This window comes from Acanthopagrus latus, chromosome 14 (genome assembly GCF_904848185.1).
Source record: "Acanthopagrus latus isolate v.2019 chromosome 14, fAcaLat1.1, whole genome shotgun sequence".
In the NCBI taxonomy this organism is placed as follows: Eukaryota; Metazoa; Chordata; class Actinopteri; order Spariformes; family Sparidae; genus Acanthopagrus; species Acanthopagrus latus.
The window spans coordinates 12029701-12057312 of NC_051052.1; the positions used below are offsets into that span (position 1 = coordinate 12029701).

At 43.2% G+C, this 27612-nt stretch overlaps 2 protein-coding genes and 1 long non-coding RNA gene across 5 annotated transcripts; 1 reads left to right on the forward strand and 2 right to left on the reverse strand.

Annotated features, from left to right (window-relative positions):
• Window positions 1–525: 525 nt before the first annotated feature.
• Window positions 526–3648, reverse strand: LOC119032454. The gene is made up of 3 exons (XR_005078909.1): window positions 3457–3648; window positions 2596–2701; window positions 526–2051 (listed from the first exon to the last, which is right to left on the reverse strand). It is a non-coding gene; the product is annotated as an uncharacterized LOC119032454 (long non-coding RNA).
• zgc:113263 (uncharacterized protein LOC503753 homolog) lies at window positions 2837–27246 on the forward strand. 2 transcript variants are annotated; one of them, XM_037121643.1, is made up of 25 exons: window positions 2837–3078; window positions 4715–4924; window positions 14967–15169; window positions 15476–15580; window positions 15745–15840; window positions 17494–17604; window positions 19014–19137; window positions 19786–20206; window positions 20807–20874; window positions 20964–21210; window positions 21367–21545; window positions 21642–21864; window positions 21952–22100; window positions 22505–22596; window positions 22969–23126; window positions 23233–23378; window positions 23562–23814; window positions 23899–24014; window positions 24111–24342; window positions 24440–24579; window positions 24691–24940; window positions 25186–25316; window positions 25400–25652; window positions 25775–25881; window positions 26429–27246. In XM_037121643.1, exons 2-25 carry the CDS (start codon window positions 4912–4914, stop codon window positions 26434–26436), a joined length of 3825 nt encoding a protein of 1274 aa, XP_036977538.1. In that variant the 5' UTR covers window positions 2837–3078; window positions 4715–4911; the 3' UTR covers window positions 26437–27246. The 2 variants fall into 2 exon arrangements, with proteins under 2 accessions (XP_036977538.1, XP_036977537.1); XM_037121642.1 differs by lacking the exons at window positions 2837–3078; window positions 4715–4924 and adding an exon at window positions 11749–12577.
• LOC119032452 (zinc finger protein 2-like) lies at window positions 6668–11473 on the reverse strand. 2 transcript variants are annotated; one of them, XM_037121644.1, is made up of 9 exons: window positions 10847–11473; window positions 10460–10538; window positions 9822–10024; window positions 9615–9719; window positions 9298–9393; window positions 9086–9196; window positions 8774–8891; window positions 8292–8582; window positions 6668–7963 (listed from the first exon to the last, which is right to left on the reverse strand). In XM_037121644.1, exons 1-9 carry the CDS (start codon window positions 11156–11158, stop codon window positions 7059–7061), a joined length of 2220 nt encoding a protein of 739 aa, XP_036977539.1. In that variant the 5' UTR covers window positions 11159–11473; the 3' UTR covers window positions 6668–7058. The 2 variants fall into 2 exon arrangements, with proteins under 2 accessions (XP_036977539.1, XP_036977540.1); XM_037121645.1 differs by lacking the exon at window positions 10847–11473 and adding an exon at window positions 10630–10840.
• Window positions 27247–27612: the final 366 nt, after the last annotated feature.

The window sequence follows — 27612 nt, forward strand, 5'->3', positions numbered from 1 at the left end:
CTGGAATGGTATCAATCTCATCTAACTCTAGGCAAGTGAGCGGATGAGCCTTATTCCCAAAATGTCAAACTTCTTCCTCTAACGTGAGATGCATACTCAGATGTGAAGCATTTTACAGTCGACTCAGGGAGTCAGCAACTTCCCAGCTAAGTCAGCTAACTACAGCAGCCATCTAAAGGTCCAGTGGGTACGATTAAGGGGGGATTTAGGGGGATCTATAGGCAGGAATTACATTTTATATAAATATATATATCTTTGTGTTTTCATCACCTTAGAGTGAGCCTTTTATATCTGCAGAAAAGGCAGGTCCTCTTTAGCTGGAGTCGGCCATGTTGAACTGGCGTGTTCCAACATTATCCCACAGCGGAGACGCCAAACACTGACTCTAGAGAGGGGCCTTTCACATTTTTCACATTTTTTTGTGGCCACTCTAAAAGCTGTAAAAACCCCAGATCGCCAGAAGAAACGCAGAGGACATGGCCTCAGTGTCCTCGGTGTCGGCTGCACACGGCCTTGTTTGCACTTTCCAAGAGACTGCAACCTCTGAGGAATGCAAGTCTTTCTCTTGCACTGCTTTATTTTGGACATGTGTATTTACTCATTGCACATTAATTTCACAAAATGACTCTATAATGTAGTATATCTAGGAATAGTAGTATATCCAAGCCATCAATTATACTTTAAAGGTGCAATATCTAAATATTTAGATGTTATACCGAAGACGTCTGTGCCTCGTGTTGCAGATCTCCATTAAACTGAGCATGCTAACCAGCTAGCCTCGACCCGCCCTGTCTCATAATGCCACTCAGAATGAGATAGCCAGTCACTACTGAATCCACTAGCTACACTGCTAACAGAGCTTACAGCGGCTATAAGGTGTTAGCAGTCACTCTGGTGATACGCTGCCCCCCAATTGTTTGGAGTATGAGATCAACAGATGGCAAATTCTTGCATATGGCACCTTCAACCAGACATTTTACAGGCGACAGATCTTTTTATAGACTTCGCAAGAGGGCAGAGCTGCAAACCTGATGTGTCAAAAAAAAGAAAAAAACTGAAGGATAGAGATCAAGCACAGATGAAAATGTCATATTCATGAGTGGGACATTTGTCACGCATCGTCCTCGCTCACCCTCCTTTCTCCGTCGATCGTGAAATTATCCAATAAAGCCAAAATAATCATCATTAAAAGCCCCAAAGTTTGACTTTTGCTCATAATTAGGTGATTTGCAGCAATCTGCCACAAGGACTCTGTCAATCTGTCAGCGTGATCCTCCTCCTGTTAGAACCGCCTCAGAGACAATTACTCCGGGCTCCTCCTAATTAGAAACTCATTGAAATTTATGAGTGCCTGTTATGAATTATTGAGCTCTGTTTCCTGGGAGGGATGCCATCAGGGAAGTTCAAGCAAGTGGTTTTCTTGCAGGTCCCTTCACCGGCGCGTTTTTGTCCGTGTTCGGCGGGAATATGACAAAGGTGTGTGTCTCCCTCTGGTGGTGGACAGGAGACATCTGGGACGTTTGAAGCAGAAGATGTAGTTAAAGGGTGACATCTGTCAGGATGTGTGACAAAATACAAACACCCAAAAAATAAAAGAGAGAGGCTGTTTTCATAGCCTGTTGTGATTTTTAAGTGGCCGGGATGGATGTCACGTACAACAGGAGCGACGCTCTCCGCTCTCACCTGCCACCGCGACTTCTTCAGAGCGGAGGCATTAAGTGAGCGGTGACAGCACCCTCTCCTGCAGCCGAGAAACGGATGGTGCAGTTTTATTGGAGGTGTCGTCACTCTCTCCATCATCGTCCTCGCAGCTGTCTTCTACAGTGCGGCTGTTTCCTCCCTTCAGAGTCCACTGTTCTTTATTTCTCTGCAGTTTTTTTTCTCTCCTGGGTTTGCTCTTAGCTTTCATACCGTTCATTTCATCTTGACAATCTGCTGAGGGTTCGCTTACATGCAAGTGTGGGCATGATGGTGTCAGACATGGACAATCGCACTGGTGTAGCAAAGAACAAATCAGTAAAGTCGATTTCTTCGATAAGCCTGGGAGGAATCTCAGAAAGCAGAAAAGATATAATTATTCTAGAATCATAACTCAAATGTTGAGTGTTTAATAATGGTTAATAATGGTTGTAGGCGGGAGGAAAGAAAACAGTCATGTTATAGTCATTTATACAGACATTCACATTTATAAAGTCCGCAGACACCACAGAAGCAATTTCACAGATCTATAAACTTTGTCAGAACAGGTACTTCTCACGCAGCTTTTCCTCAGAATGTCAGTTGATGGATATTTGCGTCCCCAAAAGATAAAATGCTCAAGCCACATCTCAAAATTCACCTTCTGACATGTTTTATTGTCACACAGTGCCTGTGCACCAAAGAAATAGAGGAATCCAAAGTCATCCATGCTACATAATACACACACACACACACACACACACACACACACACATTATACTTAATCCTCTTCCTTTATCTTAACTTTATTTATGACACTAAGGGGCATCATAAGGCCTTAAACGGAATTTGACTCAAAAAATGGACAGCCAATGTAAGCAGTGAGACAGCAGCTGAATACAGGGATTTCTTCCTTACCCATTATTGTGCGACTCTATAAACCACATGTTAAAATCCAGCGCTCTGGTCGTATTGCTGCTGCAGCTATCTCAAAAAAGGTTTCATTTTTGGGACTTGATGAGTCCTGCAATTTGTGGCACAAAAAGAAATGCTAATGATAATCCAAAACTCAAGGTGTTAATCATAGGTAGTTATGTGTACAGACCTCAAAATGTATAAATCAGTTTGGCCTTTTAAAATAAAGGGTATTGAGAAAATATTCAATTTAGGCGTTGACTGAGAAGAAAGTACGATAACAGTGGAGATGATCAGTGTCCAATCATCACTCTGTGGATGTTTTCGCTGCTCTAGTCTTTGCGTGAATACGCATATGTGACTTTACGTGATGAATTCAACCAGTTTGCCGTACTGGTCCACATTTCGCTCCTGGACCACCTGCCACATACAGGCTGACATCAGCCACAGTGGAGAGACCATGAGGTGTACGGATGACATGGGGAGGTAAGGATCTGACAGGTGATGCAAGCAAGGAAAAGTTTTAAAAAAAAAACTTAAGTCACGACAGCACATTTTTAATCTAATGTCTTCTATACATAGCTTTTACTGACATTTCAACAATGTATTGATTATGAACAACTAGCAACACGACAATACACAATATCAAGCACTATATAACCTGTACGTAGCCTTTGAATGGCCAACAGGACAGGCTGTTTGGTTGGGAACAGCCTACTGAGGTGTTAGCTAACATCTTGAGGGCTAACACCTCAGCAGGCCTGTAGCAGAAGTAGTGAAAATACCGGCTGTTTAATAAGTAACGTGATAAAGCTGTTTACATTAATGTCACATTAGAGAAAGCACAGAGAGTCAAATACAGACCTCGATATCTGGCCATGCTAGCAGCGCTGATAGTTAGCATTGACAAGCTAATTTAACTACTGCAGCTGTATGTAGCTACCGCAATTTGCAGGGTTTGAAGTTCCCTCCTAATAGTTTTATTGTGGGTGCTAATGTGTTGGTAGAATATGTGTTATACTTTTCCTAGTGCAGACATTGTTGGAGGAAAGTGTAGCCTAGCTAACTGATCCAAAACAACCATGGTCAGCAACCACGGTGACACTTCCGAACACCGGTCTTCAAAATAAAAGTGCCCTCTTAACAAAATTTGAATTAGGCATGAAAAATCACCTGTCAAAATTCTCCTCCTGGTCTGTACCAGCCCTCTATAGCATAGAGTTGTTCTGTGATTTCATATGTGACCACTACATTACTGTTGTTTTTTTTTAAAAAAAAACATTAGTCGAATTGCCCTCTTTTTATTCTGAAGGCGGGAGAGGTTTAACGGAAGTCCTGGTTTCCAGTTCCAAAACTTCAGCTCAAAAAGCTCAAATCAAAGTGTAAACATGCATTAATTCAGTCTTTCTGCAAGACAGTAACATTTATAAGGTGTGTTGGACTCACAGTAGCCCCACTTCAACATATGGGACATAAAGAACATGAATAATAGCCTATTTGTGTTGCATGAGAGTACAAATAATTTACTGCCACTGTTATAAGGTAAAACAAATAAGAAGTCTTCTAATCACCATCTTAATATTTCAATACAATCACTGATATTTACCCCCTGAACTATGGCCTGACCAATACACTGAGCAGGCCAAGGGACAGAGGGGTTGTTAGGTTTAATGTTACTCCACAAGACTCTGAAAACAATAGATCCAAAAAAGACACCGCGTGCATGTCAGCCAATAAATTGATGCACATTCAACAGTTTGTCCACCAGAGAGCAGAGGCGGGTTTATCTCCACTGTTACAGGTCCTGCCCAGTACATGTCATGGTCACAATTACCAACAAAAACAAATTAAATGACCTCATCCTTAAATTTAAGGAACCATAACAAAATATTCACGTTCATACTTTTCATATTGCGCAATTTATCATGATAGATTTATTTTAACTCACACAGAGAACATCACAGTACACATGCCTATGAACCTGTCTTTAAAAAACAGTATGTTAGACACGTTTGTGGACTCAGAGATGTATCTTCATGTTGGATTTCTGAGAAAAGGTCTTGTGACATGTCAAACACTTGTGAGGTTTCTCACCTGTGTGTGTCCTCATGTGTTTATTAAGTCCTGAGCCACAGTGGAACGATTTGGCACATTCAGAGCACGAGTACGGCCTCTCTCCTGTGTGGAATCTACGATGTACGGTCAACTGTACGGCGGTGGTGAAACCCTTATCACAGGAATCACAGTAATAAGGCCGCTCCCCCGTGTGAGCCCGTGAGTGCACCAGCAGGGCCCCGGAGCTACTAAAGGACATTCCACATGTGCTGCACAGGTAAGGTTTCTCTTTCATGTGCATCCTGAGGTGCACAGTGCGTGAGTGTATAACTGTGTGAATGTCTTGTCGCAAAAAGTACAGGCATATGGGCGCTCGCTGGTGTGAATGCATACATGGGACTTCAAGACTGCATGTGTCAGGACACTCAGAACAAGCAGGCATACGGCCTCTCCCCACTGATGTCTCAGATGAACTGCAAGCAAAGCCTGAGAACTAAATCTGTTGTCACAAAGGTTGCACGCAAAAGACAGGACTTTGGGTTTAGAGTGAATAAGGAAATGTTGATTCAGGTCTTTTTGACTTTTGTAGGACTTGACGCACTGATTTTTTTCAGGGAGGAGCAAGATGCGAAAGCCTTGATGCACTCCAGGCAGATGTTTTCATGGGGTCTTTTGGGGTTTTTCACTTAATTGAAGAGAGCTGGTTCTGTTTTCTGAAGCCTCTTTGTTTCTACCAAGATCCAGATGTTCCTTCATTCCTTCCAATGAGCTTTGCGAGCATCTGGGTGGCTGGAAGGTGGATCCAACAGCTGTTTCTGCCAACAGGAGATAGAAGAGAATAAGTGAAGAATTCACTCAACAGAATCAACGTGCCGAGTGAAGATATTGTTCCAGTTTGAAGATATTGTTCTTGAGTGAATTAGAAGCCAAGTAACCAAGCTTTAAACACAGAACAATTTTAAGTTATTCATACACAATAAATAATCAATCTTTCCCACATAACATGGACACTGGGAGAAATAAGATGCCAAATGCTAACAGAATTTTACTTTTGTTATCTTATGTCACTCCCGCTGGTGCAGGAAAAGAACCTGGAAAAGAAGAGTGGGTGGATTTTAAACATACATCACCTTGAAATAATTCCAAAGCCAGTATTTGGGGCTCAAGTGAAGAGGGGCTGAGATGGTGTTGGGTTGTTTCCACCAATAACCACTTTTTAGTAAAATACATAAAAGAAATAGAGAAAGGAAAAGACTAGTACTTTGCTACAACATAGTATGCATATTTAACTTTAACATTTTAATTTACATAATTTTAGTTTGAAATTGGGCCATTCTGTATAACAACTACTTGCTATTTTGAGTGATTGGCTGTTTATGTAATTTTACTTTAATCCAGAACCATTGCTCACTTGTCATAGAGTATTAAATTACAGTATTCTTAATTTACTTGCTTTAAGTAAAATGTCTGAATTGTACTTTCACCACAGTATAGATGTCTGTACACACAAACCAGTGCTTGAACTGGTCACACCTTTACAACATAGATGACCAACTGTGCCATCTAGTGTTGTAAAATCTGAATTGCTGCGTTGTTTCAGTCTCCATCAGCCAACCAGGAAAAAGTGTTTACTGTGATCTGGACTGAGGATAAAAAATGAAACATAGTTTACTGCTAGATGCTGGCAAGCCCTGTTCATGAAATGTACTTGCAGTTATTGTCTGAGTTGCGTCAGACATGGACCTACTGAGAATACAGTGGCGCCCAAGTTAGAAGTCTTGTCGATTTTTTTTATTTAATACAAGGGGCAGGAATACAATCTACTATGTGGGCATTACCAAACAAGAGTAGTGTGTTCGCCATAAGCATTTCAAATGAAATACTTACTCCAAGTGTTCATGATTCTGTCTTTCATATTTGTGGATTATGAAATCAGCTGAACATTATCTGCAGATATAACAAGCACTCAAGTCTGTTAATAATAATAATAATAATAATAACAATAATAATTAGACACACAATTAAGAAAACCCCACATGTTTAATGGACCGTCCCTCCCTTCCCAATAAAGCCAATAAACACAGGATGGAAGACAGTCATTCATGACAACTAACAATGATTATTATGTTAATACATTGTATATCACACTATACGTAGTCCTTTAACTCACGCTGAAAAATTACAACAAAACTATTAGAAAAGAATGTGTTAATGCAGTAAGTATTTATACAGAATTTTTTATCAAACAGTTTACCACTAGAGTTTGTCAAAACAGGCGAGTTTTATTGGAGACCTGAAGAGATGAACAATGCTAATCACTATCCAAAATGTGGACTTGTCAATACTGTGGCTGATCTGTGAATACATGTCTGTGATTCATCATTTACGTGCCAAACCAAGAGGAGCAACCATTACTTTTTGTGGACTCTGAGATGTATTTTCATATTGGATTTCTCAGCAAACGTCTTGTGGCATGTTAAACACTTGAAGGGTTTCTCCCCCGTGTGTGTCCGAATGTGTTTCTTCAGCCCTGAGCCACAGTGGAACGATTTGGCACACTCAGAGCAAGAGTACGGCCTCTCTCCAGTGTGGAATCTCCGGTGTCTTCTCATTCTTTCGCATGTGGTGAAACGATTCCCACAGACGTCGCACTGATAAGGCCGCTCCCCAGTGTGAGTCCTTGAATGCACCAGCAAGGCCCCTGAGCTTGGATAGGACATACCACATGTGCTGCACAGGTATGGTTTCTCTTTCTTATGCACCCTGAGGTGCACAGTGTATGTATATGACTGTATGAATGTCCTGTTGCAAAAAGAACACACATATGGGCGCTCACCGGTGTGAATGCGCTCGTGGGACCTCAGGACAGAACTCGTCATGAACCTCTTGTCGCAGTACGTGCAGGCATACGGCCTCTCTCCGCTGTGACTTCGCATGTGATTTTTGACTATAGTCCGAGAACTGAATTTCTTATCACAAACTTTGCAAGTGAAGGGCATGATTTTAACGCTAGAGTGAACACGGTAATGCCGCTTCAGGTCATTTCGCCTTTTAAATGGCCTCTGGCACTGAGTGCACTTGAACAGCCGCACAGGGGAGTGAGCATCGTGATGGTTTTTCAGGAGGGAGGAACGAGATGCAGAAGTCTTTTCACTTTCCAGCGCCGTCTTTACGGTGACATCAGCTCTGCCTCCTGACTGGTTCACGCTCTTTTCCGATGCCTCCTCGTTTCGACTCAGATCCAGATGCTCCTTCGCTCCTTCAACTGAGCTTCGTGAGCGCCTGTGGGGCTGGAAGGCGGCCTCACCAGCTGTTTCTGCAAACAGCAAACAACAGAAATAAGTGAATGCACTCAACAGAACCTTTGTGACAAGCGAATATTTGGTCCCAGCACGACTTCACAGACAAGTGCATGCCTGAATCCAGCTCGAGTGAATCGGATGCAGAGTAAGTGAGCTCACCTCCAGGTTATATTCAGACCAAATCCTACAGTGCTGCATAAAACGCAGGTCTTCACATTCATTTTGTTTGGTCTGAATGTACCCCTCACATCTACACACTTGATTAAACACTTGCATTAGATTGAGAACATTGGATTTTTTCCAGCTGACTCAGATATTGTGTGAAATATAAGGGACACTCACCATCATCACCTGCAGCATCGGCATCAGCATCATCGTAACATGACGAGGACGTGAGAGGCGACAGCCCGTACTCGTTCAGCCGAGAGTTTGGATTGGCTTCAGTCGAGCTGTCGTCGGTCTCTTCGTCATCCTCACAAGTGTTTTCACCGCTACAGCTGTCTTCTTGCTTCACAGTCTTCTGTCCCAACTTAATCTGGATGATTTTTTGATCAGCAAAATCTTCAGATATCACCGAAGTCTGTTTAGATGCAAGCGCGGAAAGGATGGTGTCCGACATTAAGGTGAATTCACCTGAGGAAACAGAGAAGATTCATGTTAGAGGTGATATGCTATGTTAAATGCAGTAAAGTGGGGCTGGTTGTCAAGCAGGAATACAGTTTATTACAAGTTGGTAATAAGATGGTGAGCAGAGATTGTATTAGTGAACAACATGTGTTTCAGTGGAAGGTTACTGCAAGAAATACATCTGAAAATAATCTCACTTTTAGCCAGCTTATGCCGCTCCTGTTGGTGCTGGAAGATCCTCTTCAGGTCTTCAGGGTCGTAGGCGAACTGCTCAAACTCTTGTTCAATGGATGAAATGTCAAACATGGAGGAGACCTGGAAAAGCAGGCAGAATTTAAACACAAGACGTCTCACGAATTTGCAAAGACTCTAAACTCTGCCTTCTTCTTTCATTTTAGTGCCGGTTCTGTGATAGCAGCCATTACAATACATAGGAAAAAACAGCAATAGCTAATTACCTAGAGATAATTCATCAGCCAGCATTTGGGGATCAAGTGGATGCTGTATACCTGTGAAAAGCTCGGTACTGGGAGGAACTCTTCCAGTCGGCTGAAGAATTCCCACACCAGGATCTGCAGCGATGTATCGAAGCGGGCTCCATACTGCACTGAGAAGACCTCCTTTGACAAGAAAAATGATAAATATATAAATCAGTTCACGGACAGACATACAAGGTAAATGCGTACATAAATGGCAACCCTTGCGTTGGGGTATAATTCACCTTGAAATATTTGTTTTTCTCAGATTCGTTCGTCAGCAACGTCTGAACCAGCTCCATAAAGGCTGACTTTGAAAACTCCACTTCTCCATCTCGATCCTGTCATGAAGGCCGGGAGAAGTTTGTTTACATGCACTAATCTTCAGTTTTCCATACAAATGTCTCTCATACTTGGGGGGGAAAAAAACAGTTTAAGAATTTCTGCAACTGCATCTGGTGGTAATGTAAAAGTGACAGCATTTAATATGGACATCAAAATGATCTCTTCCTCTGGCAGACAGCAGATAGATAGAAGACACCCTGACATTACCATTGCTCACCTCCTCATTTATGTCTTTTGTTGTCCACTCTTGGAAACTATCAAAGTGATCCTGGATGGTCTTATAATCCACCTTGTCATTCCTCTTTAAGTCTTCAAGAATGAGCTGAAGAACACAAAGTGGACCCTTTATGCTGTCTCTCCATGGACGAAACATCGGAAAAACATAAAAAAAACAAATGGCTGAGAAGTGCCCACATTCACTTACCCGAGCTCTGAGTCCCAGGATCAGCTGAATCTTCTGTTTGTAGTTCAGAAGCTCTGGGACGCTGTCCGTCACCATCACGACAAACTCTGCCAGTCTGCCATAGTGGTCCACATTTCGCTCCTTGGCCACCTGCCACATACAGGCCGACATCAGCCGCAGCGGAGGAACCACGAGGTGTAGGGATGACCGAGGGACACGAACCTCTAACGGGAGAGCAGTGAGACGAATGAGAATGAAGTTATGGATTGCACAACAGACAAATAGTCTGAAAACGTAGAATCAAGAGTGCACAACAATATCTTCATCAGGCAGGAGCTACTTAACAGTCACGTTGAATGTTGTCAACACTTGAGCTACACCCTGCTCGAGAGCAAGGGCCATGGGTTATAACAACTATATGTTGGGCAGCAATTAGTAATAAGGAGCTTGCTGAGCAGTGCCTGCTGTATAACTGTATTTAATTAGATTATACAGGACTAACTGACAGTGTTTGGTTTCTGGTTGACTCTCAGAAGCCTCAGCTGGTAGTTATGACACAATTATGAATCTTTCCAGGCCAACAGGAGGCGCTGTACGCAAGAAGAACAACTACTAACCATCCATCATCACTAAATGTACAATATAACCTCTCTACAAACCTTGTGAGGACTTTGGTTCGTCCTGGTTGGAGATTTCCTGTGATGCCCTGTGGACTTTAGTGCGCACCACTCCGTCATCCTTGAATCGGATAAAGAAAACTGTTGTTACAAATAGACTCTGCTGTGTAGTGATAAAGTAACTGCTGTGGATCCAAGACAAACACACCGACCAAATACAAACGGAAATCATGTCGTAATGCATCTTTGTTACCACTTCCGGTCATTCTTGTTTACTTCGTTTTGCACGTCAGGACGTGGAGAGAGTTGTCACCTAGTTACTTTGCAGTTTGGTTGCTGACTATGATACGTCAATGAGTAAAAGACAGCACGTGTGCTCCAGTATAGAAGTAAACACCGCATCTGTGTACTTTAATGACTGTCGGGCACCTCGTAGTCGAAACGGTCCGTCTCTCGATGCCTGGTGAACTGGGCCAGCCACCCCAGCTCCAGCAGGATCGGAGGGGCCACACCACCCAGGACGCTGCACTTCATGTGGCTCCTTTTTTTCGCTTTCACGTAGCGATCCCGGATGTTTTTCCACAGCCTCCGACAAAACGCCTCCTCCTCTCCCAGGTTGTCGGCTATCTCCCTCCACGAGTTCGCGATCGTCTCGCTGTCCTTGTGCTCTCTCATCGATGAGTCGTACAGATGTTTGTGCAGGCGGACCTGCGCGGCGACTTTTCTCTGCACCGAGTCCATGTTGAAACTCCGCTGCGCGTGCTAGAGAGCCAGGAGTGCGTCGCGGCAGCTCGCGGAGCCCTCGCGCCGGACGCGTGATTGGACGCAGAAGACGTGAAAGACTTTTTGGTATGCTCACTCTCGCGGGTCACAGCATACAGGTATCACTCACACAGGAGTGCATATATGACGTACATATGTGTATGAACAAATTAACTCAGTAGTACCGAGTGCGGCCCGCGTGCAGGCGGATCTGTGCGCTCTGACCACGCCCCCGTCCAGCACGCTATCCAAGCTGCGTTCAGGGCAAGTGGGAACTTGTCATGCTTAGCAGTACCAGTGTACGAGTAGTACCGGTGTAGTATCGAGCTCTGTTTCCTCGTCGAGATGTGTTTCCCCTGGTCCCGCACCCATCCGAAATGGTCCGAAGGGCGAAGGAAGCGCGCGTTCACAAAAAGCTCGCCCTGTTGTGCTCGGCGGCTGTGTTTATCTCTTCCAGTGTAACCCAAGTCTCTGAGATCCCAAAATAATCTGAGACATAGATTGATTGACACTTTTTAAAAATATAAAATCTTCACTGTATAGTTGCTTAGATATGAGCATTTGGACAAGTGTAATAATACCATCCTTTTATATTTTAAAACAAGTCCCTCTCTACTTAAATTGTCGGTGAATCCCGCTGCGCTGTTTCGCTGTGCAGCTCTAGAAAAGTTTTACATAAAGTCCAAACTTTCCATCAGCGTGAGGCAGAGGACATTTTCATAATTTCTTTTTAAAAACAACAGCAATATAAAACAGTTGAAGGCTCGATCTCCTCCAGCAACAACATGAATGAATCAGCAACCATAAAACCGATCATATTACCTTTTTTTTTTTTTTTTTTTTTTTACTTTATTGACAAATTAAGAAGTGCTTTAACTGCTTATGTAGTTGCACTTGAGTTGGATTAATGTAATGCAGCAAAAGATTTTAATGTCCTTCACCACAGTGTAGAAATCCACAGGCAGCCTGGTAAGTGAAGGCACAGTGGCGCCACCTGGTGTCGTGAAACCGGAACTGTCCGGTTGATCCGGTCTTCGTCAGCCAACCAGGAAAGAGGGCTTGACGTGATCTGGACTGAGGCGGATGGGACCAGAAACCTTTGTTCTGTCCCTGCTCCCGATGCGAGAATTTTAAAATAAAGGGGGCAAAAAAAGAAAACAGGAGCCGGTTCATGCCTCCTTCAGCACCGCGCTTGCATCGTGAGGGCAGGCGATCGCCGATGGACGCTTTATTAATCAGAAAATAGCGGTATTTATTTATTCGGCTCTCTCGATCGGTTCCCTGGTCGCTACAGCCCGAGGGGGGGAGACATCTGGACGGTGCTTTTTTTTCCCCCCTCTCTCTCTGTCAGCTGCTAAATGGAAATAAAATACGGGATTGAAAGCGGAAGCAGTCGAGGTGCGTGTGCTCTAATGAAAAGAAAAAAAGAGAGAAATCAGTATCGATCAGGATTATTATATGTTTTCACCTGCAAGCTTTTGCTGTGTAGCCACACTGTCACATCATTCAATAGGCTGCTCGGTTGTAAAGGCGAGTTTGTTGTGAGTTTGATGGATGCTGCTGGCTGTCAGTGCACCTGAGAGCAGCAGCAGCAGCACCGTCGTTGTTCATCTCAGCCCGGCACTTTGTCTCCACTAATCAAGTTGAGCCGGTGCCGTGTCAGGTTGATGTTGTTGGGTCGCGGGGCAAGCTCTGATAAATCATGTAGGTAAAGTGTTCCGGTTAAGTGCCCGCTGAAGTGAGCCAATTTGGGAGCGTTTGTTCCAAACTACAAACCACCCTGTCTCCTCCTCATGTCAGTACTGAGGTGGAGAAGCCTTTCAGATTGAGCCCACACACACACACACACACACACACACACAGCAGAACATCTAGAGATTAATAGTGGGAATAATGGTAATCTGGGCTAATTGCTGCACAATGAATGAAAAAAAAAAGGATAAACAAGACACGTTTTAAACCAGATCCACCTGGCAACTTCCCTCAACTCATCGTCTCATGTTAGCCTGGTTAAACTCATCTGTCAGACTTTTATTTTGCTCTATGATTATATATTGTGATTTGGACACATTTCATTGGTTTGTGGAAGACTTATTTTAAAACATACTGCCGTTTGATATCATTTTGGACCAGTGATATTACCGTGTGTGCGTGCAAAAAGTTGGAAAAGCAGATGAGAAACACCCCAAAAGCTTCATGGTAACACATGCTAAGTAAGTCCACGGAGGACTTTGGTGCTCTCCGTGCTGACTTTACATCATTCCAGTCCCAAAATAGCTCAGCTGCAGCGCCTAACCCTTCGAACTGACTGGAAAACCACACTGGATTGTTAAACTGGTTGCACTAGTGCATCTTAACTTTTTCATGTACGTGCCCCAGCACACAGTTTAGGTGCCCACTATGATACATTTTGATTAAACTTCTTATTACGTTATTTCAGTGATTGTAAATTGGACTAAAGGTTCAAATCAATGTTGTTCTTTGCTTTATGTTAGAATTAGCCACCTGCCAAATGATTGTACTCCAAACAACATGGCTGTGAACTGTAGCTGCTGGTAGTTGGTGAGCTGAGTTGACCGTGCAGCTGGCGAGCGATCCTTTTGGCTAACTTTGCTCTGACAGGGAGCTCAGAACACCAGGGGACTGTTGGTGATGTTTACTTTTGGACTGTCATAGCTGTGGCTGGCTGGTTAGCGTGCACATTTCAGTAGATATCTCTGCAACCAAATACATTCATGTCTTTGACATCACGTCAGAATTCACTTCTTCACATTCTGTTCATGATTTTAGTTTATTTTCTAAAATGTTTTTAATGCAAATTCTTACATGTTGCGTCTTTAAGATGACAGCACATGCAACGACAAATTGAAATGATCTCATCTGTTAAGAAATGAATGATAGAAGACCAGTCAAATCAACCTCAAATCTTAATGGGTGGTTGTAAAAAGCATTCCTTAATGTTAAAGGTTACAATTTAATCTACAGAAAATATGTCAATAGGCTGACATTAGTTTAAAGGTTACTGTACACACATACAAACTCAATTGGAATATGTTAAAAAAAACATTACTACATTTTGTAATCGGGGCTGCTGAACATCAGGCGCAGCGGTGCGACCAATGCAAATGTTGAGTCACACTTTAGAGAGTTTTGGTTGCATGTGTGACCAAAATAGTCACAGCCTGGAGCCCTGGAAAAACCCTGGTATGTTTCTGTAAAACTGAATGAGAAACTGTCTGACGTTTGAGCTTATCACGCAGTCTTCCTCAGCAGATGGAGTTTAATGGATGAGCAGTGTGAAAAATGCTTTATGCAGACTTTAAATGAACCAGGGGCTCATGTCTGGTTTTTGTTTGCCTGCCTTTTCCCTGACAAAAGCTTGCCATCACACTCAAACTACACTGAAATCCAATATTTGCGGTCCTGCGTACTGATTTGCATTAATTGTCTTCAAAGGTCAAAGTCAACCAGAGATATTGAAAGGATTGCTATAAATTGTGCTGCCTAATCAATAGCAAATATGTAAATATATCATCATATTCTCAGACTCTAAAGGGAAAAGACTTCCCGATGCAATGATACATGAAGATGTGTGCAGGTGTTTTGTGTTACCTGCCTTCAGTTGTTAACTCCTGCCTTTGTTATTTCTATCAGATTGTTTGTGACTTGAAATAAAGTTGCCTGCTGGTCATCAGTAATTCTCTCCAGGATGAATAAGAAAACATTTAGAAAAACCTATTTAACTGTCACGTACATGAAATAATAAAACATTTTTTTTTGTCTTCAGGTAATGATCTTCCAGTCCGCTATCTGCGCCTCCTGGCCCCGCCCTTGCAGCTCTTATCAGCTGCAGTGTGGCAAGTAGTGCAGCAGGGACTCGTGGACCACTATGGGATGCTGGAGGAGTTTGTTACCATGGTGACAGAGCTGGTCCCAGAGCTGATGAGCTACAGTCAGAGGGCTCAGCTCATCCTGGGACTCAGGGCCCGGGTGAGTAATAAACGCTGCTCGAGGTCGCGCCTCTGCTTATTTTCTGGGTTTAAGTTAAAGAGGCAATCAATAAGCAATCTTTTGTAGCTTACGAGTTGACGATAACCACTGTGAATTCAGTGTTACCTTTGCAGTGCTGTTTTTAGGTTCATGATCTGAGTGTTTTCTGAGTGTAAATCAGGTGTGCAGAGTAACAACAGATCGTTTAATTTACAATCCAGCGCTGGACAGAAAGGTTCGTCTACCAGGGCTCTTGTGTTTTACATTTGCCGTGATATGATTGATTGCACGTGTGTTCACATTCAGCTGGTTCTGGAGATGTGTCGAGGCGAGCACCCAGCGGACATGCAGACCATTCAGCCACATCTGGACAGAATTAAAGCCCCTGTCAGCACTGCCAAGGATCACCACGTGAGTAACCTCGTCTCCGTGTTTCTCTCTGGAGGGAAAGTTTGCTATTTCATCTAATAATGATTGATTGAGTCACAGTACGGTTGGGTTCTTTACAGTTGTTTACAGTGCATGCAGTCAGGAATGTTGTCATTTTGTGTTCACATTGTGTATGTGTGTGACAGGTGACCATCGACCAGGTGGAGGAATCTGAGGTGAACTTTGTGGAGTTGGTGCATTCTTTGCTGGAGGATCCGTCTGAAAGAAAATACTTCTTCCAGGTGAGATGGCTCTCTCTCTTTAATGTGTTGATTTACTTGTCTCTGAGCTCAGTTGGGTCCAACAGATATTTCCTAATGCAACAAAAACAAGTTGTTTTGGATGAATATGGTCTAAATATGGTGAATACTACCAAAGGCACTCTTTATACTTGGTATTAACACAAGTACTGAGGGATCCAATGAGGAGTGGACGGCTCTAAGCGCACGTATGAATGAACCCTAGACACAGTGAGGGCACAATCACACATTCAGAGTTTGTCCAGGACGCATGTGACAAAGTTCTCTTAGCAGTGTGTACATGATTGTGTCATGGGCCACATTGAAGCACCGCCTACTCGAGTGCCTCCCTCCACAAAACCACAAATAGAGACGGAACTGATTTCACACTGTCTGATGTCCATGTGGTTCACTGTAATGCAAATACTGTGTTTGGCCTCTCTTGCCTGCCTAGATAAGCAGCAGATGTTTGTGAGCGCACCGTCTGTTTTAACTCATTTCACATCTGAACTAGTGACTGCAATATCCCCAGACTCCCTCAGAAAAATCCAGCAATCTTGTGGAGCAGTCGAAAGAGGAGAAACTTGAATCACTTTGCAAAACAGCCACGGTATATTCAGAATCATTTGAGCCTTTTTGTAAACTCTGCAGTGAGTGCAACACTTTAAGTTGTTTCTTTCCATGTCTGACGAAGCATCGCTATGTCCTACCAGCCCGCCGGCCGCTTCGTGTCTAAAGTGCATCTAACCTGCATAACCTTCATAGCAGTTGTTTGAATCCACTGTTTCAACTGATTGGAGAAATTACACAACATCCTTGAATGAAGACAACATTTTATTGACGGTGTATATCAAATTTTACACCAGACCAGGCTCCCATTAAAAATCAAGCATTTTTGTAAGTTGTTGAGTTTGGAGAAACTTGACAAACTTTGTGAAATGCTTTACAAATTCATAATTACTTGTGCCTTCTTGTGTTTTCGGCAATAAATCTTATACTTTAAGTTACTTCTTTGTTTGTGTAAAAAGCCCCATTTGTCTGAGCGATGTACGTGTTTATTTATTTATAAAGCAGGAAAGTGAGATCGGTTCACAAGCGGTAGCTCCAGCAGCATGTGGAGGTACTCTAATGCCAGTACATTTTTATATCTGTTTAAATCCATCAGTGCTCAGACTGAACTGACTGCAACATAAACTCTATCATATATTGTACCATCAGTATAAAACGGCGCAGGACATTTCAGTATTCGGCCAAAAAGATTTCCCTTGTCTGACTATCTCCCTAGGTGAAGCCAGTTTTCATGATCTGACTTTGGTCGGGTGTTCTCCGTCTGACACAGAGGGGCTGATGTTCGATTAGAGGACAAAGTGCAAAAACATTGTTCTGAGTAATTGGTGTAGTTACAATTCTAACGGGGATGATTGCAACTGAACAGGCCTGTCGCTCTTAACCATTGTACCTTTTGCAAGAGATGGCGGTTTAATGGAATGCAGGTGTGACAGAATTACAGCCGCAGTAACAAACATCCTCAGGCGGTTGGACCATTTCCGAAGTTCAATGTTCTTGAAGCGTTTGTGCCAAACACAACATCTGAGACACATACTGGTACATCTCTTAATCTGTCTGTCTGTCTCTCCCTCTCTCTCCCATTTGCAGGAAATCTTCCCTGTGTACTTTGGCTCAAAGTACGATGCAGCGCTTGAGATGCTGGTGTGGGAGTTCATATCAAGGCTGGAGGAGCTGCTGCCAGTTCCAGACTTCACACAGGTGCCATGTTTCTTTGAACTCTAGCCTTGGTAGTGATTGGATTTCTGGCACGGCATCACCTGCTCCCAAGGTGCACAGAGAAAAGGAAGAAGTCTGAAGAGGTCGAAACTTCAGCAACGCTGACAGTGTAGAGAACAACTCTGGCTTGTGGCTCACGGAGGCCGGAACGCGTTGGTCTGACAATAGATGTGTTTCCATCAACGCATTTATCGGAAGTATCGCTTGAGAAAAGATTGATTGAAATTTCACAACGTTTTTTTATGCTCGACTGAGGTGTTTAACATTTAACTTGCATGAGTGATCAGCTATTTCCACTCAGAGATAAGTAGAGGAAAGGAATGTTCCAGCTGTCTTCTTTTTCTTCTTCTGTCTTCCTCCTCCTCCTCCTCCTCTTTGTCTTCTTATTCTTCCTCCTCATCTTCATCTTATTCTTGATCATATTGGTCTTCTTCGTCTTTGTCTCACCCCTCTTTGTCTTCTTCTTCTTCTTCCTCTTCTTCCTCCCCCTCTTCCTTGTCTCTTCTTCTTCTACTTATTGTTCCTCCTCTTCTTCCTCCTCTTCTTTTCTTCATCTTCTTACATAATACCTGTTTATGTGTTTTAAATGTCATCAACATCTCTGATAAGCTGTCGGCTGAATGGGCCCGAATTAAGTTGTGTATATTTTAACCCACAACTCATATCAGTGACCCTGTGAGCTTTCTCTGCTGCTGCTGCTGCTGCTGCTGCTGCTCTCAAGGCATTCTCAAATGACAGCCACACTGCTTCTCTCTGCCATGCTTATGTAACAGGTCATACTCCGACCACTGTTCCTTCCTTATTTTGTTACCTACCCACTGCAGTGTTGATGTGAACTGAAACTGCCTCCTGGGGAGGTTAACAGGCCCTGTGGGAGGTCTGAACTACTTGTTTTGCCTCTGCCTTGTGTCTCACCATCAGCGTAGACCAAATGCAACACAGACAAGCGTATCGCCGGGAGATAGCCGTGGCGTTATTCCAGAGTGATTCACTTTTTCCTGGCTGACTTTGGACCGTAGGCTCAGTGCAGGGGCTCATCTGTCTGTGCTACTGACCCAGGGGCAGATATGGAGGAGGGTTAACTGGGCACAGGTGCAACACAGTGTCCCAGTGGGCTGCCTCCTCATCCCCCTCCTTTCTGGACCAAGCTGTGGCAGAAAAACAAAATCAGATTATCATGTAGTATAAAAATGACAAATGTTCAGTAGGACGGAAAGATTTCATTTTCATACGCAGCTGTAGTTTTACACTTGGGGGTCAGCGAGCCTGACCACTCGCCACTCATATTTAATGGCAGTAACAAAGAGTAACGAGCATGACCCCTCATCGAATTGACTTACTTGTCATTTGAATTCACTCACTAAAGCCAGTAACCTGATCTCTCTTCACAGTTGGCAGCTTTGCTCGGAGACGCTCCGTCATTCCTGGACGACTGTTTACAATCATTTTTCCCCCCAGAGGACATGAAGGCTGTACTTGAACACCACAGAAACCTCGGACACTTTGAGGAGAAAGGTACACTAGCACACGGGCAAATATTTTGGTATTTATAATGTTTTTATTTTGTCTTTTCCCCTTGAATTCCCATTTTTTTCAAATGAAAGATTGATTAATTGTTTGAAATCTTTGTTTCTTTTTTTTTCATAAACAAACAAAACAAACGAAAAGGAGTGGGAACTTATCTAATCCCACCTCCTCTCCATTAATCTTATGAATCTTATGAACAAACAAACAAACAAACAAATAAATAAATAAATAAATAAATAGGTAGGTAATATAGGTAATATATTTACACATATATATAAATATGTATAATTATTAGGACCTATATAATTAATTAGAGGAATAGTATATGTTTATAGAAGTGAAAAGAAATCAACATGTAAAATGTAACACATAAAAGATTTATTATATTTTTTATGACATATATATATAATTTAAAACCAGATATGTCCTAAAAAATATAATGTATCTTTTGAACTATTATCTTATTTGCTATATGTAGGTTATTTCATCACACAGAACAGGTGAATAAAAAGGCTTTTTTCTCGTATAACGTTTCAAAGAGAGAGACATATTTTCGTCTTTACAGTTCACTTAATTTAAGTACTAAATTACTAGATAATCCAGTGTGTAATTAAGCATCTTTTTTCTCATCTGTAGATCCTCGATTATTACCAATGGATGACTGCATCCTCTCCTCCCTGTCTCTACCTCCTGGCACCAAACCCGTCATGAATGCCACCTCCTGCTCACCTGCAGGCGAACGCGTCGATGCTTCCTTCAACACGAGTAGGAGGAGCTCAGAGGCAGCGGGACAAAGACTGAAGGAGACGAGAGACTCCTGGCAGCTGCAGGTTAGAGGTGGGAACATTTCTCAGGAGAGGAAAGCACCAAGCGCTATTAGTGCACGGCCATGTGATGAAACCATAGACCTCACTGCATCTAATGAGACTGCGGACACAGATTCAACAGCTGATGACAACAGCCAAAGTGTGACTGGAGTGCGGGTTCTCAGGAAGAGGAAGCTGAGCGGCGGTGTGGAGGTTCCCTCTAAACAGCCTGCGGAGGCCGCACCTTTCTTGTAAGATCTCAAAAACATCTATCACTAATGGTCCGTTTGCTTTTTATCCATATTAGCAGCGTGGTCTTTGAGATATTACTGTCAGTCTTTTGATTCACCACCTCAGTCTTGATGGATTTGCACAAACTTTTGTACAGACGTTCATTGTTCCTGGGCAATTAAACCTGATGTACTCTAGAGCTACCATGAGGCTAACATTTCTGGTTCTGATTGAAATGTCTTGATAGCTGTTTGATGGATTGTCATGACATTTGTACCCACATTCACATTTCTTAAAGATGAACTGCTGATTGATGACATTAGTGCTCCCTTAACTTGTTATTTGGCCCATCAGCAGGTTAAAATAAAAGGGCAGGTGCGTAGGATTTAATAGTTAGTACAAATTAAATACCCGTCATCTCACCTTCCCCATATGGTGGCTACTAAAAACTTGAAAAATGCAGAATACCCTCTCTGGAGTCAGTCGTTTATGTGTCTATTCTGGGCTGCAGTGGAAACAGTTGACAGTAACAAACAGTAATACAAAACTTTTGATTTGGCTCCGTAAAAGGTGTGTGAGCATATCTGTTTTATTCATCGTGAGTTTTTCCACCTTTGTAGGGATTCATCAGTGGACGGTGAGAATTCAGGTGAATCTCCTCTAATCTCGATATGGGGAGAATATACAGGTCTGTACAGTTCACTTACAGATCAGCTGATACTTGAGTGTATCAGTCAAAGCTCTGAATAACTCTGATAACTCTTCGGTTTATTTCAGACTCTCAGGAACGCTCTTTCCCAGCTGTAACGGACACAAAAGTTCCCTGGTCGGACGAGGAGACGCTCAATCTGCTCGACATATGGGGGAAGGACTCGGTGCAGCGGGCTTTGAAGGGCTGCTTGAAGAACCGTCACATATTCACGCAGATTGCACAGAAGATGGCAGAGAGAGGCTACATGAGAACAGTGGAACAGTGCCAGACCAGGATCAAACGACTGAAGAAGTGCTTCCGCCAGAACATCAGGTGGGTATCAAATGATGTCCTTTCTGCTTGTCTTTCTGTCTAAATCTGCAATCTGTCTGAGAACTAGTATCTCCCTCAGACCGATGATGTCATAGCTGTAGAGGAAAAAAGGAACTGAAACAGAATACCTGTTGCCTTTTCCCTGTCTGACGCCAGAGGGAACTCCAGGATGGAGTGTAAATTCTACGAGCAGCTGCAGCGAGTACTCGGCTCCTCGGCTTCCTCAGTCCTTCCTGAGATCACCTATGATGTTGAAGAGATCATCGATGAGGACGAGTCCCAAGACGGAGACGAGGACTTGCAGTTTGTCGGCCAAACGAGCCGACTGGAAATCGGTACAGTGTCTTGTGGTGTTCTGTATCGGAGGTGTTTTAGAAATTGGTGTTGTATCTCCAAATAAACCAAACGATGTGTTTGTATTTTCACTTAAGGAACTAAAAGTGTTCCATGGACAGACTTTGAGACGTTGGCCCTCATCAACACGTGGGGAGAAGACAAGATGCAGCATGAGGTACGAGGCGTGCACAGAACCGGACACGTTTTCTCCACCATATCCAGCAAGATGGCCGCCCAGGGCTTCTCCCGAACACCAGAGCAGTGCCAAACAAGGCTGAAAAGGGTGAAATCGAGTTTCAGGCAATGCTACGAGAACAAGTACGTGTGCTTACAGCGAGAAAAAGGTTAATGGGAGAGTTCAGGACGGTGTGTGTTTACAGTGTTTGTCTGCTGTCTTCTTACTAGCATGAAGGGACTGGAGCAAGTTGAGTGCAAGTTTTACAATGAACTGGGAAGAATTCTGGTGAAGGACTTCCCTTCAGTGTCGCAGCTGGATGAACCACCAGGAGATCCTGAAGACAGCGACTTCACTTCCTTCTCCCATCAGGATATGGGTACCCTGACACCTAATCATCGTCTAAACATCAAATGGAAATACGTAGAACAAACAAAAGATATAGTCTTAATGAAATAGCTGGATTTAAACAGGGATAGGAGGCATAGGAGCCCTAGATGCAGCTGATAAGGAAATGTCAATTTAACACAAACAACACAGCTTTAGATTACCCAGAATGCACTCCCTTGGACCTGTACTTTAAGCTTTTACTCTCATGGAGGCACTATAGCACCCCAAAATGTGCCCGTCAAAAGCAGTTGCATGTAAAGTCTTCTTACACCAGATGAAATAGTCAAACGTAACATCATCCACAGTAAAATTAACATATGTCAACTATACTGTGCTGATTCCGGCATCATCTATTTATTGGCGTTTTTCTCTTTTCTATTTGTATCTCTTCAGAGTCTGCTGCGGGCGTTCAGGAGGAGAGGAAGAAAGTTCCCTGGTCGGACAAAGAGACCATCATCCTCCTGGAGATCTGGGGAGACCCGCAGGTAAAGACCTTTAAAAATATGATGTGTAACATTTCTGCATTAAAATGTACAAAAACTATCTATAATTTTGTTTATTTACATGATCCTAAATGTCAGTCCAAGAGGCTTCTTCAATTCTAACTAACTAGACGACCCTTCAGTTTGTCAGAACTGAAGAATCCTCTTGGATGAGAGGTGAAACACGTCCAGCTGCCTACAACACAGCACTTAGAATTACCATGATGGATGACTGAGAACCTTCACCGACATGTACAGATCAGTTAAAGAGGAAAATCTCATGTGCAGGAATGATGCCATCGTTAGTCTGATTGTTTAAAGAAATTTCAAATATATACACTGTTTATTTTTACTAAGAATTTCTGCTGCGTTTAGGTCCAGCATGGTATGAGGCGTTACCCACACAACGGTCACATTTTCACAGAAATATCAGAAAAGCTCAGTGCCAACGGCTTCTCCCGCAGCCCCGATCAGTGCCACACCAGGATCAAACGGCTGAAAGCCAGCTATCGGCAGTGTCAGGAAAACATGAGGTAGGAGCCTCTCATGAATATTCAGTTTGTATACTGTGCTGTTGGCAGGGTGTGTGTGTGTGTGTGTGTGTGTGTGAGATAAGACAGATGCCTTTACTGTCTGTAGCTCCTCTGGGACTGACAGAGTGGACTTTAAATTCTACGACCTGCTGGAACAAATCCTGGACAAGCAGCCGTCAACGTCCTCCACCGTGGTGACGGACTCCATCGAGATATCAGAAGACTCCAATGGTGAATCAGTGCCTGAAACAGGTAAACCTCACCTCAATTCACCGATTGTAGTTACAGTCATGCGGTTTTGCATTGTTGAAATTGACATGTGCAGTGTTTGAAATTTGTTTAATGAGCAGCCAAAACTATGAAAGCATTCCCTGTCAAGATGGAACCAGTAGTGGATAATATGGACAGTGACAGGTGTTGTGTTTCTGCTGCTAGATGGAGAAGTCGGCATGACGACAGAAAAAACGGGGCCGAGCTCATGGTCAGATGAGGAGACCTTCGCGCTCATCGAGATTTGGGGCGACGAAGACGTCCAGAGGGCGCTGAGGGGTTTCGTCCACAACGGACACGTTTACGCAGAGATTTCGGAGAGAATGCAAGACCTCGGCTACTCGAAAACCTCGGAGCAGTGCCGCTGGAAGGTCAAGTCGCTGAGGAACAACTTTCGACAGTGCTACGACAAGAAGAAGTGAGATCAGGCTTAGTATCAGTCTGCCTGTTGTTTGTTTGGGTGATGGTGATGTTTTAATCTGCGTCTTTTTGCGCCTTCTAGATGTGGAAGAAGAGTAGATTATAGATTCTACAAGCAGCTGGAACAAATACTTGGACATGAGGCAGTTTCTGTTGATGAGTATGATGAAAAAGATGAACAGGCAGACCCAGATCCAGGTACGGTGATTTATTTATTTTTTTTTTATCCATTCACACAGCGGTAAAAGAAATACACTCAGCAGTCTTTACAGCGTCTTCATCCGTCTGAAATAGGTGCAGAGGGTGTGAACGCAGCATGGACGGAGCAGGAGACGGTGGCTCTCGTTGAGGTGTGGGCGGCAGACGACATGCAGCACAGCCTGAAAACCTGCATCCGCAACAGCCACATATTCGCCGAGATATCGGAGAAGATGGCCTCCATTGGATACCTGAGGACGGCGGAGCAGTGCCACAACCGGATCAAAAGGCTGAAGAAGACTTACAGGCGTTACTGCAACAACCGGAGGTGACTAACGTGGCTGAGCAATGAATTTGCAAATGCTGAAATTTTTCCACCCCCAGCAGACACATTTCCCAGCATGCCTTTGATTTATGTTTTCCAGAAGCGGAGGGCGGACCGCGGTGTACAGATACTTCGACCTCCTGGCTCCGGTGCTCGGTGACAATTCCGCGTACCCTGATGTGGACATTAGTGCTGCAGAGGCCACCGTGCAACCTCTCATGGGCAATGATCCTGACATGTGTAGGTTTGAATGTATTGATATGATTGCATACAGTTGTTGTTGTTGTGCTGCTATCAAGTAAATCCCTCAGATTTAAAACCCAGCAATATATTTGTTGTTCCTCCACTCAGACGAGCAGCCCTCAGCCAGCCACCTCCTGGCTGAAATGAGCAGAAAGATGCCCTGGTCAGACCAGGAGACTCGCACCCTGCTGGAGGTCTGGGGGGAGGACAGCGTCCAGCTCAGCCTGAGGGGCTGCCTGAAGAACCGCCACGTGTTTGAGTACATCTCTGAGAAGATGAATGACCGAGGGTTCATAAGGACCACGGAGCAGTGCTACTCCCGCATCAAGCGCCTTAAATACGGCTTCCTCCACGAAAAGTCAGTGATGACAAAACTGTGACTCTTCTTTTCTTCTAAACACATTTATTATTTATCATCACAAAGACATTTTGGTTTGTCAGCTGTCAAAAAAGACTTTCAGTAAATTCAGCAGTGTTGACCTTTTATTACTGTGAAAAGGTATTTAAGTGGGATTAGCATTTCCAGCTAATTACAGGCTACACGTCCGTAAGTGTGGCTGTATGTCTGGAGGTAACTTGTCATTTCTTCTCCTTTGAATTCAGGGAGGATTTTAAATTTTACAGCGAGATGGATGAAATCTTCAGGAAGGAGCTGAAAGCTGACAAACCCACCCCGGACACGTCGGTTACCGATGAGCCTGATGACTACACACTAGTGCCTGCTCAAAACAAAGGTGAAACTGAAAACTGAACTGACTATTGGAATTATATCACAATATGACCTTCATTATGTAATCTAAGATGTCCACTCTTTTAGTTGCTTCAGGTACGCAGTGGGCGGCTGACAGCACTAAGCAGACCTGGGGCGACGGGGAGACAGAGGCCCTCTTGGCCATATGGGGGAGCGAGGAGATCCAGGAGAACTTAAAGAGCTGCACCAAGAACAGACACATCTACATCCAGATCTCTGAGGTCATGGCCAACCAGGGCTACCTGCGCACTCCTGAACAGTGTCAGACCAGGATAAAGAGGCTGAGGGCCAACTTCCGACACTTCCTCGAGGGCAGAAAGTAAATACCTCTGTTTAAGTTGAGGGAATGATCGGGCTGTAGGTCCTAACATTCACAGCTTTATTATCACAGCGTGTTATCTCTCTGAAAACAAGATCTGATATTCTGTTTCCCATTTCCAGAGGAGACAAACAGGAATGCAAGTTCTTCGACCAGTTGGTGCAAGTATTTGGCAGCAAGTATGTGATAAACTCGGACCCCCTGGCTGACGATGTAGCCGATGGCCTAGGTAAGAAGTCGCACTGTGGTCAATCATATCAGCTTCATCAACTGGATAATGACTGATTTATGACTGATGATGATGATGATTTACTTTTCTGCTTTTAGTTTCTTACAAGATGTATCCATTATCTCCAATCTGATTCCAGCTTCACAAGTGGCAAGTTAGAAGTCGTATCAAAGCTGCATTGAAGAGGGAAATTCTGTCTTGTAAATCTTTACATACATCGGCGTTAGCAGAGCAACAAGGTTGACATTCTGGGGAATAAGACAGAATCGATACTACTCTTTTTTTCTGTAAGATATGAAGCAACTCATAAGCTGATCTTAGTTTAGCATAAAGACTATAAACTGTGGGAAACAGCGAGCTGGCACAGATTAAACAACGATATATATTTTGTGAGTTAGTGCGCTTTAGAGATGCTGTTCGGTGGATTTCGTTACTTTTGATAGAGCTAACCAGCTGCCAAACCAACTCATTTCAATTCAATTTCAATCATATTTGTGTGTTATTTTCACAGTTTCATATAAAAAAAAATATCCTTTTTCTGATTCAGAGACCTGAAACTGTCCATCATCTCCAGAGTGAAGTCACGAGGACACAGCAGCTGCAGACCGATGGAGGAACGTCCACAAGTCGATGTAACTGTTACATTAGCAGCGGTGGAGCGCAGTAACTTACAGCTGACAGAAGAGGACCTCTCCAGGCTCGCTCAAATCTTTGCCTCTGTACATACTTCAAATACTTCTACATTCTTCATATACGCAGACCGAATTGGCGGCTGTAGTGGTGTGTGTGTGGGTGTGTGTATGTGTGTGTTTCATCCCTCCACCAGAGTGTCTTTGTGATTATTTACAATAGAGCCATGAGACTAAAAACCAGGACGCTCAGGGCCCGAAGGACAAACATGGATCTCTGATCTTGACCTGGTGGGAGTCGCACAAAACACTGTTCTCCTCCAGGAAACATGGGTTTTTTTAACGTGTATTTAATTATTTTCTACTTGAACTAAAACAGCGATTCAAAGCACATGCAAAAAAAAAAAAAAAAAAGAGAAATACACGCAAGGCCTCTATTACTGTAACCACAGCACACGTTTGCTTTTTTCGTCTTAACTCTCGCTTGTTAAAGCTTTCTGGTTGTATGCTCGTTTGAGACGTATGAAATCTGAGTTGTGAACATTCTACTGAAAAGGATTATTCTTATTTTTTACACTGAATGATTGGATCTCTTCCGGAATTCTATTTATTTAAGTTATTGTTTACACATGTATTTAACAATTTGCTTTAAAAGCACATTTTTTTTCCCCCACAAAGATGTTGAGGACTTGTCACACCCATTAAAAGAAACTTGATATGTGCGATTCATAATTAATTTGGTTTTCTGTGTTTATTTATTTGTGTACTTGCCTGAGTAGTGTTCAAGCCTGTGAAGTGTGCACTAAAGCCACAATAAAATCAAAACACCAGTAAAAGTTAATAACACGTTCGGCGTGTTCACTACAAAGATCAGTACATTCAGTTATGTATGAGACCACAGAAGCAGAGAAATGTGCCATATGAACATCCCGGCAAGACATCCTTACAAAGATCCAAAAAATAAAAATATTGAATATCTATGAGATAATATTGATTATACATTGATTCTAGAAACTATCATTTATAACTTCTACTAAATAGAAGCAACTGATGCCAAAATAGTAGGATAATACAGTGTAAAGCCATGAAAACAGCAAATTGA